At 34.7% G+C, this 11555-nt stretch overlaps 1 protein-coding gene across 1 annotated transcript in view; it reads right to left on the reverse strand.

Moving 5' to 3' along the window:
- Window positions 1–4272, reverse strand: part of RYR3 (ryanodine receptor 3) — a 210869-nt gene extending 206597 nt beyond the window's left edge. Inside the window, exons 1-2 of the mRNA XM_050897083.1 lie at window positions 4255–4272; window positions 4024–4143 (exon numbers count right to left, since the gene is read on the reverse strand). Of these exons, the coding sequence (XP_050753040.1) occupies window positions 4024–4143; window positions 4255–4272 (138 nt within the window). The remainder of the gene's footprint in view (window positions 1–4023; window positions 4144–4254) is intronic.
- Window positions 4273–11555: the final 7283 nt, after the last annotated feature.

Below are 11555 nucleotides of genomic sequence, written 5' to 3' on the forward strand. Positions count from 1 at the left end.
ACAGAATAGAACAGCAAGCTACTACTTTCACAGAATTCTGATTGACCATAGATACAGTCATCTGTCTTAGCTTTCCATTTAAAAGGGAGACACCAGAGAAAAATTTTCTTCTGTAAGGTACACTGTGATTTACTGATAAAACATAGTATTTTCACAATTTGGTATTATTTATTAACATTTTAAAGGTATGTGCATACCTAATCATCAGTAGTGAAGGAGAGCTACCCATCCTAAGCCAGTCAATAACACACACCGGTCTAGTTTTCACTTGTAGGTTCTTAGAATAGACAGCAAAATGCAGCAAGACCACAAAAAATAAGACCACAAATAGCTGTAGGGCAGTTTTAACCATTTATATATAATTATGCTAAGTTTGTGCTGGGTTGCATAGGGGGAAATGGAGGTCCATAAAATAGCTAACAGGAAAATCCAGCTCCCACATTACACTTTGAATGCAATTCAGTCTTCTGGATTCCTCCAGACACTATCATAACATTAAATTCTTGCACGTGATACGCTTACTAACCAAATCTTTGCCCACATCTTCTAGTCTGCAGTGTAAAAAACACTGACATAGGCTGGTGCAGGTTACTGATTTATTAGGTTTACTTTTACCAGACCTGTAAACTATTACATTCTGTCATTAGGACAGAAATCTTAATCAGTTATAATTCCCTTCAGGCATTTAAGTTTAGTCGACAACTTTGCTACTAAAAGAGATGCTACTATATTGCAATTACTTTTGAGGTATATTTTTCTTAGGTATTGGTAGAAGTTAGCCTTGCCGCACTAGACTATCAGCTTTGAAATACATCATCTTTTAAAGTATCATTTTAAAAACAAGGAAAATAGCAATGAAGTAATATAATTAGATCATATCATTCAACAATTCTGCTATTTCTTGTTTAGTATAAAAAATACAATTTTTCACCTCTAGTTAAGTAGATTTTTCCCATTACATTTTAAATATCAGACATTATTTAGGCAAACATCTTCTGATAACTCAAAAAGGAGCTATATAGACAGGAGGAACATAATTTCACACTACTGAATTAATACAAAAGTGCTTTTAAAAAGTGCATTTAAAATCCAGACACCATAATATAAATTATTAGCCAGTCAACACTGTAATAGTTTTTACTAATGAATTGTAAAGCAATAACATGCAAGTTGCTTATGGATTTATCGTAAAATTTGAACAGAAGTATCTTGTAATTGTTATGCCCTTCAGCATGTCAGAAAAATTACCAAAACAGCTAACGGCCAACCACAGAAACCCCATTTTTTCCTCTTTAAGTTTCTAAGAATTTTTTTTTTTTTAAGAAATATACCTTCTGTTTCCTTGCCTCTCTTTCCTTTTAGCTACTTCTATCTTCTGACTTTTACTTCATACAACCCAATTAAAAAATTAATCATGAAGTTACACCTTCTCATTCTGGGATTAATAGATACAGTGAGTATTCTTCCTTTCTATCCTGTTATGTTTTCCAGAATTATGTGAATGGAAAAGCATTTCTTTTCTTGATTTAACAATATTTAGCCAAAGTTTAATGAGTGAAGAAGCTGTTGCATGCACTGCAAATAGATTTTGGCTTTGTTAAAGTGGTCAACTGGAGAAGAGAAGGTAGTAGAAGGTATCACTGCGGTTTTCTGCTCTGGACTTCTGTTGATAAACATGACTTGAATCTTCTTTAATGCAGCTTCTTCTTAATACATAGAAGAAATCTAGCTTTATAAAGTAATTTCCAGAGATAAGGAAGGGATAAGGAATCCATCTCAGGTAAACAGTACCATTTTAACAGTGAGGACAGTCTTCTGCTGTCTAGAATAAAAGGACTTCTGTTGTCAACGTTCCCATTTTAGAAGCTTACAGGCAGTGTCCATACTTTCCTTTTTTAAACTGAGCAGACTGTGCCCTCCTCCAATCATGATTCTCATAGCACCTCCTGGAGCAATCTCCATTTTATCAACATTCTTATGAATTTGAATGCCAGGACTGTACTCTCTATTCCAGCAGCACTGCCACAGAGGTAATTAAAAAAAACCCAAATTTGCCGAGATAGTGTAACTTCCCATCTCCTACCAAGTTTCTTTTGATTATACCTCTAAAGACTACGCTAGATCCCTTGAGCACATCACCACTCAGGGAACTTATGTCTGTGTAACATCCACCATGACCTTCACATTGCTTACAGGGAACAAGAATAGTTTCCCATTTTGTAAGCATATTTACATGCTCAGTTATCAGACTTTACACTGGCAGCACTGAAATATACCTCTACTTTCTATTAATATACAAGGCACTACAGATCTTCCTGTGTGTGGCATGATTTCATCAATTGCAAGTTCCCCAATGTTTTCATCATCTGAAAAAAATGCATATGTTAATTTAAATGATGCCTGAATTGACAAAAATACTCAACAGCATAGCAGTGAGAACAGAACCCTGTAGGATTTGATTAGAAACACTTCTATTCAATAACTACTTTTTAGTCCACTGGATGTGTGCCATTTTGGTGTTCTCTTTCTTATTTCATAACCAAAGTTTTGTCCAAATGTAAATGGAAGTAAGCGCCATCACTAAGGGTTGTTGCTAAATATTGTACTCTCTAATCATCCAGATCAACCTTCTACACTTCGTTTTTTTCAAACAGATGTATTTACATGCCTCTTTCCAAAATTTTTCACTGTTCTCAGTCAAGACCAGCAGTTCAGAAAGCTCCTTGGTAAGCTCTTTTAAAGCAGTTACATGCAAGTTTTCTGAACCTTTTAATTTTAAACAAACTTCAGAAGCTTCTGTAGTATTATCTGCTACTAAGACACTTATGAAATGTAAAGTAGATCTATGGCATTCTACAGTAATGCATACCATTTCTCCTTTTCTTATAATAAGATGAGCAACATGCTGTCTTACAGATTGAGATGGTCATCGTCAGTAATAGACCACATTGCAGTTGAGCTGTCGATTAATAAAAAATTCCCAATCCTGTTGAATATTTTAAGACACTAGTTGAAAATACATATGTGAAAACTAACTGCTTTTACTTAAGCATATGAAAAGATAATTGGTGATTTGTAAAGTACAGCGGAGATAAATTATCTCACTGAACTCTTCGAATGCAAAGAAATGCAAATTTAGAAGCAGCATAATTTTTCACCTTAGAGACGAACAAGGACCTCTCATACTGCATAAATAAACCCTGTGGATGTAACATGGTCATAATACTTAGACTAAAAATAGGACCACATGGCAACATTTCAAGAGAAAAGATACTACGACCCCACTAAAAAAAAAAATCAGGAGAAATAAATTACCAGGAAGAAGAGAAAAGAAATAAAGACACAAAACAAAGAAAAAGAAAACGATGCAGAGAGAAGAAAGAAGAGAGGGAGGAGGTGGTCCTTCATTTGCCTTTATTCTTAACATTCTGCGCTAGTACAGGTCTAAAGTTTCATCTCTTCTTTCTCCTCTCAAGCTCCTCTTACTACTCTATTTTCTTTTATTTTTTCTTCACAGCTCTCTAGCTTCTTTTTTCCATTTGCCACTTGTTATCTTTAAAACTTTTCAATTACTTAGTAATTCTGTTCCCTGTACTCTCAACTTTCTGATTAATCAACACAGAAGCAACACTTAACGCCAGTAACTAACAGGTGACAATGCTTCTAAAATTATCAATCCAGTATATCAAGATATTTGAACCTACAGCAGTAATAGGAATAAGTTTTTTAGTGAACTTAAATCTCAATAACAGTCTGGAGACTTAATCTTGAAAATACGAAGTATTTCAGTTACAGGAATTATTTCAGATAGTTAAAGAAGAGTGGCTTTTGGCTGTTAACAGGTATGCCTCAAAGTATATTTAGAATCTCTAAGAAATCTCATGTTGCAGTCACAGAAAGAAAAGCATAAAAAAGGTGCATCTAGCATCACATTAAAGAAACTGTAATTAAATGTATTCGTGGATAATAAGTAGGTTAACATTCACTGATCAGTTACACCAGTTGAAAGTATTAACTTCTTACTTTAGCTTCTGATGTTGGTTCCAAAAAGCACAGGCGATTCCCAAGTCCCTCAGCTGCCAAGCAAAACTTCCTTTGTTCTTTGTGAATACTGGCAACACACTGAAGTACTACTTCGTCATCCTGTCACAAAACAAGGTACAAGAAAAAAAGTAAATATTTGGAAGTTACATACACACTATAATGCTAAGAAATCCTGGAACATGGAATCTGTTGAAAATGAACACGTCATACTCCTATAACTGATATCATGGGCATATGCAGAGATTCTTTTGATGTGTACGTAAACAGATGTTTATGTATAGATTTATATTCAAGACTATATCAAAGTGACAAAGACTACATACTGTTGCCAGGGCTTTCACAAGTGTTGTGTCCTTCTGCTGCTGTAGCAGTGGCTTGCTACGGTGCCATAAAAGACTGTAAGTACACTGTTATTTGGTTTCACTCAGTAAAACATGTTTAATGTTTACAGTAAAAACCTGTTACTGTGATTTTGCAAACAACAGTAACCTAAATATAAACAAATTTATTTTGTTAGCACAGTAAGCCCTCAACATAAGTCCTCTGAATTCACGATCTTAACTTTTAAGGTCTTGTTTAATTTAGAAACCTCTGAGTACAACCAAAGATCCAAGAGGCATTTTTCATGTGACGGTTCAAGTAAGTCATAAGAACTTGCTCCTCAAAAGACATATTCCAAGAATAAAAACACTCTGGAAAAGTGACATTAAACAGTCCTATTGTTTAGTTATCCTAATTATTCTAAAAGCTCTTTTACAAATTATTATGTAACGCAACGCCAAAGACACTTACTTATAAAGTGCCAAGCCCTTATTCACCTCTTAACACATGATACTAAAGCTGATATAAGCGAGCCAAAACAGATTATTTTTAGTGTTCAACTGTGTCAAAGGTATATACAGAATTAAAAATAATTTTATTCTCCAAAACTTGTCCACTAACCAAGAAAAACATCACTTGCAGACTAGCACGTAGAAGAACTTATTTTTATACAGGTATGTAACTGTTCGCCAAAAGACACTGCCTTAGAAGTTTTTAAGGGGGTGGAAGCTGATAAAACAAGAGCGATATGATATGTCAGTGTCCCATCCAGCTATGAAGTTATACTGGTGTCAATTATTATTGTCAAAGCAGATACACAACAGCCGCCTGTACTGAACTCAGAGATCACTTGAACAATTATGTTCTAAAAGCAGCACTGCTTTTTCCAGCCCCCTTATGCAACTGCAATACTATGACAGTAGCACAGCTACTGGCACTTGAAATAAAAGCTAGGAGTGACAAAGTGATTTTCACCAAAGGAATTAAGTGACATGCCCTTTAAAATGGGAATTCAAAAGCAGATTTTTCACTTGTGTGATTTTGCAAGTGTGTGCAACTTATATGGCCTTCTTTTAGGTGACACTTCACTGTCTACTTACCACTACTGAAGTGGACAGCTATTATATTTCAGACTAATCAGCAGTTACAGACAGTGTTTTTCTTATCTAGCTTCGCATAACAATCAATAGCGTTTTTAACAGTACAGAATGGGAAATCAAGAAATTTTTATAAACAATTCTAAGATGTATAGTCAAGTAGGAGGTAGACAGAATTAGCTAATTAATGCTAAACAAATTCATTTTCGTTTTCCCTTGCTGCTTCTGCTTCCATTTCTGTAAAATGCTCTCTGAAATTCTTAGCTTTCAAACTCATTAGTAAAAATATTCCTGCTTTTTAAACTTCAGTGTAATAAATTGCAAAATATAAAAAATACAATTAAGCACTCATTACTACATCCCTCTGTTCATGAATATTTAAAAATTGGCATGAGAAGCATATCTATTTGAGGGGAAAAATTAGAACATGTATAAGATAAAAATAAAGATTTTTAAAACATTTTTCATCATCTGGTTCCTGTATCAATCTTTGAACACACATATTTCAGAGATTTAAAAAGAATAAAACACTAAAACATGAATTTATAAATACCAATATTTAGAATAAAAATGAGATTTGCCACTTAGCTTGCATTTATCAGTGGATTACATTAAATTACTTATATATAGCTGAAATTGTATTTATTCTCTCTACTATATTAAAGTATTCATCATTCCACAGAGGTATATACGTAGTATCTATTGTAAATCATAGTTTTCTAAAAAATAAAACTATGCCTTCAGAAAACATACATAAAAACTTACTTAAAATTAGAATTACTCAGATAAATGAACTATTTTCTTTTTAAATCCATACGCATAAAAGGGCAAGAGTTTCTAGCATAATGAAATTAATATTAATTTTCTAGAATTCAAAAAATAAGCATTTCTTTTTAGAATTTACACTGGCGTCACAAAGTCTTTATCAATCATTAAATTCCGTAACTCCAAAATCAAAATACTGATAATGTCTTAAGTAAGGACTGTATGTAGCATTCAACATTGATGTTTTACATTATTCCCCTAAATTTCCAACGTACCCTTTCATTTGTGCTACAACATTTAACAAACTATGTATTTGCCACATAGGATGAACAACTTTAATAGAGTTTCTAAAAAGAGGCAATAATAGTGTATTTCAGAATGTTTTGGAGCAGAGTTTTAAAGAGTTTATCATTCAGGTGCAGGTGGACTGAGCATAAGGCATTAGCGGAATCTATAGAATCTGCAAATAAGACAATGACTCGCTATTAAGATGACTCAGTATTATAGTGTACTTACTGAAGCAAGATCATTCCAGCTGAGGTCTGAAATTGCTTTTCTGGCCTGAAGACGCTAATAGAAATGAGTTTTATGGAGTTGTTATCCTATAATGAAATTGCAGACCATGTCTCAGCAGTATCTTGTTTTCTTGAGTCTTCTCTCACACAAATTCTGGTATTCTAAAACTTTTTTCCTGGTAAACTCATTTTCTTCTTCCCTTAGTTTTTAAATACACGTGGTGCCAGAGCCATTTAACCTTGATCTTCACTCCTCTTATACAGAATTTCATCCATTTACTTCAATATACCTTTTTTAGTATGACAAGGAGAAGCCTGCATGCCCAATGAGATGCAGAGACTCATGTGATGAGCAGTGATGAGTTGTTCATTAAGTTATATACAGCTGATTCTCAATGATGACCAAAAGCAAAGCAAAAGAAAAAAAAACCCCACACAACGTCCTTGAGATCCAGTTTGTCAACCAGGAATTTAACAAATTTAAATGTTTTAAATTTAATAAGTGTTTTAAATGCAACCTTTCTCATCTAGCAGCTCTGACATTTCCGTGTTTAGAAATTTAACTTGTTCTAGTCCTTTTAATTTTGGTGGGGGTTTTTGTTGGTTTTTTTTTTTTTTAATAAAACAGATTTAGAGTGCACGGAATCATAGGCTGGAAAGGACCTCTGTAAGCAATGGTGAAACACCTCACGAGAGAAGGGCTAATTTAGATCAAGTTTCTCAGATAATCTAATGTGCTTAATTTAAGAAAAAAGTCCACTTCAAAGTTCTGATCAGCTTGAGGTATTGTTACATATTCACACTTCTCTCTCCACCACACATTACACCTCTTCAGATCAAAACTGTAACATGCAACAGTCGTATCCAAGTTCTCTGAATTTTTCAAGGTTTTCTTCAGTGAGCAAACAGGGGGAATAATTTCAGGTCGATCAAAATACTTTTGTGATTTACTGAGCACAAGGAAAAATAATACCAGTAGGCCTCACACAAGAAACTGCCTTCGCTATTGTTCCTGAAAAAGTACACACATTCTAAGTGTCAATTACTAACTGGTTTTCACCAGTAGCATCGTCAATAATTACATAAAGTTAACCGTGAGATCTATTTTGTACTACCATAATTAATATCTATTCACAAATACAGAGGAATAGCAATTTTTAACTTTTTTTTCTGAAAGAAAAGGAAGTGAAAATTCTCCCCTTCTGTCTGGAAATCTCTTCTCTGGTTAGCATTCATCTGTCAGTCCTTTAGCAAAAGGACACAGACCAGGTAACTCCAACCCTAATTCTATGAGTATTTATACATAGAAACACATCGATATTACTAAAATATATTTCAGGTGGTCTGAAATCCTGCAGAATCTACCACGTGTCATGTAGCTAATGTGTCATAATTCTGTCCAGTATTATTCATCTATTTACACAAATGCATAACTTTTGCAAAAAAAAAAGACAGCTTTGGAGATTTGTTTTCTTTTTTTGCAAGTAGGTAACTGCCTAACGGTGTACTGAAAACATAAATTTCTATTTGCTTTGGCCAGAGCTGAAGCTGCAATCTGAACTTGCACTATATAGTAATGTCTGCATAGGCTGAGAAACAACGGTATTTCTAAATGAGAGTCAGTCACTCAGTATCTTCTGCTTTTAGGACGGAACAAGTTACCAAAATAGAACTTGGCTCTTCGCAAAAGTACGTCTAATATTAAAAAATTTCTTTAACTGAAAGCTGTGATTCTTAGCCTTCAGCAATATAGCATTAAGCAGCATACTATTTAATTTTTAAAAAGAGCTTTTAATGAACCACAGTCCAGTGATTCGTTACCAGACAGTATTTAGTCTTGGTCTTCAGGCTGTCTTCCTCCTTAGGTTTCATCATAAAGTGATGGTGAACTTAAACTGAGATTCCTGTGATGGAGTAATAAGCCAAAACATAAGCAAAATTGATTTTAATTAATCAATGACTTGACTTGCTGCAAAGTGAGTCAATGATCAAGGTGAATCAATGTATTGTAGGCATGACCTTGCTTCTGCTCACTTCACTAGTTTTTCAACGCAGAATTTGAGAATAAAGACATTCCAACAGCTAATGAAAGTGCTTCTTCATTTATGTTGCATATATATCCCAGAATTAAAAATTACAGTCATTTATACAATGTATTTAAGTCTGTATAGAGGTTGTATTCAACAATAGATACACTTCCATATGTCTCATATTAAGAAGGACAAAACCATCAATACAATAAATATATACATGCACATTTACATATTGTTGTGGTTCAACCCCAGCCAGCAACTAAGGACCACGCAGCCGCTCACCCTTCCCCCACCCAGTGGGATGGGGAGGAGGATTGGAAAAAAAAAATGTAAAACTCATGGGCTGAGATAAGAACAGTTTAATAACTAAAGTAAAATAAAATATAATAATAAAAATAATAATAGTAAAAATATAATAATAATAATTGCAATGAAAAGGAATATCACCAAAAAAATAATAACACCCAAGAAAAGACAAGTGATGCACAATGCAATTGCTCACCACCGGCTGACCGATGCCAGAGCCACGATCCGCCCCTCCCAGCCAACTACCCCCTGTTTATATACTGAGCATGACGTCCTATGGTATGGAATATCCCTTTGGCTACTTCGGGTCAGCTGTCCTGGCTATGCTCCCTCCCAGCTTCTTGGACACCTGCTTGCTGGCAGAGCATGGGAAACTGAAAAGTCCTTAACTTAGGATAAGCGCTACTTAGCAACAACTAAAACATCAGCATGTTATCGACATTATTCTCACACTAAATCCGAAACACACTGTACCAGCTACTAAGAAGAAAATTAACTCCATCCCAACCAAAACCAGGACACATACACATAAAAAATATGCAAATTTTGCTTGAAAATGACACCCTAGATTTACTTCGTTACCTACCGATTCAACATCTACCAAATCTCCATATTCTCTATTATATTCAGTACTGCAAATGAACTGATAAAATAAAATTGACATGACACTAATTTTCTAAAACCGATTAGTTTTCAATCAGCTTTGTTATTAAACCTGTAGACTGTAATAAGAAATTGTTTCCTCAAATAAGAATACATATTTTGCTTGTATTTTACTCACAGCTGCACACAAAAATGCAAGTGGGTGCTTGCACATGAATGACTAACTTTAATGTAAATTGATATGGAATTGTTTTGAAAGTCTGTTCTTCTGTAACACCATGGAAAAGTTTTATTTGATAATATATCCCTTCCATGAAGAAAGGTACATTACTTTAAAAAAAAACCCGTATCTGTTAAACAAAGAAACTCAGAGCTCCAGTTTTCTATGGTAAAACAAGCAGGCATATCAAGTTGATGCTCTTTACAGGCCTGATTACTGTGAGACTGTGACACTTGCTGATTATAAGTCAGTGTTGCAAAGAAATGTATGAAGTAAAAATCCACAGCCACCTTCACTCTTTGACAGAAAACATCCCATTCATGTACCTTACTGTATCACAAAGCACAGAATATAAGCAAACAAACATCTTGATTAGCATTAGAACACTAGCTACGAACTGATTCTTCCACAGGACTGCATTCCTTTCAAGTTTTCTAGAATAATCTTGGAGAACAAGTAAAATTCACCAGAAATTGCCATCTACAGTGGCTGCATTCTTCTTAACAAAATAAGGAGTTAGACAGAGTTGACAATGCTCTAACCAAAGATGGATTTGGTAAATTTGTGGGTGCCCACCGCTTCCTTTCACAAGGGGAATGGTCTCACAGCAAAGCTGTCTCCATGCACTTGTATTTTTTGCAGAACTTTCTCCAAAATGCGCAGCTTCAGTGCATGGCTAATGTCACAAAATATTTTCAGTCATTTCTAAAAACAAGTATAGGAAACAGACAGTCTTTGGCCCATTTTAAAAACAATCTTACAGTCTTTTAATTGAGAAATAGAAGAGTATTTCTACTTTTAAGCTGGAGCTTGAACAACAGTGTTGCCCTAGGACATGGAACTAGATTTTCCTCTTCCTAAGGGAAAAAAATCTCTCCTAAATCTGACCCCATTAGAAGAATTTGAAGTAGGGGGGAGGAGGGTATGGTGGAAACTGCAGTAGATGAATACACAAATCCTTGCTAGAATTTTACATTTGCTAGAGTTTGGCAACTGAGTTTTGCAAAGATCTTGACTTCAGAGTACAGAAGAGAATTTCTTATGCTGCCTATGATTTCTTCTCTGTTATCCAGGATTCAAGGTTTGAGCACCATTATTTTCAAGTCAGGAAATTTTCAGATCCAGACATAGTTTTTGAACATGAAGTGAATATGCCTTCCATCCATCCTCTGCCTGTCCAGCCCCGTCTTGAATCCATGTAAAATTTTAACTCGCAACCTCCTTTGCTCTGCAGTGACACAGCTCAGCTACAGGAAAATCGAATTCTTGTGTTTGCTTTCAACCTGGTTCCTACAAGCTCCATTTAATATTACCAAGCTCCTGCATCACAACAGTCAGTGAAGATTATTGTCCATCCTCATCATGTCACACTCAGCGTGTCTTTTCCAGGCTGAAAAGTCCTAGCTTCCTAATAAGTTGTTCCTCATCTGATCGTCATCTTGATCCTCATCTGACCTTTCCCTGAACATTTTCCCATTCTAATGGTTTCTTTTTAAAATGAGGTAACCAGAATTCCACATACTATTCAAAGTATAGAAAAATTTACATATTTATGCAATAGCAAAAGGATGTTCTCTGTTGTGTTCTTCATTCTGTTCTTAGAGATTTCTAATATTTGATTGCCTTTTTTGGCCATTAATAAGTACTAAGC

Source organism: Gymnogyps californianus, chromosome 5 (assembly GCF_018139145.2).
Source record: "Gymnogyps californianus isolate 813 chromosome 5, ASM1813914v2, whole genome shotgun sequence".
Lineage (NCBI taxonomy): Eukaryota > Metazoa > Chordata > Aves > Accipitriformes > Cathartidae > Gymnogyps > Gymnogyps californianus.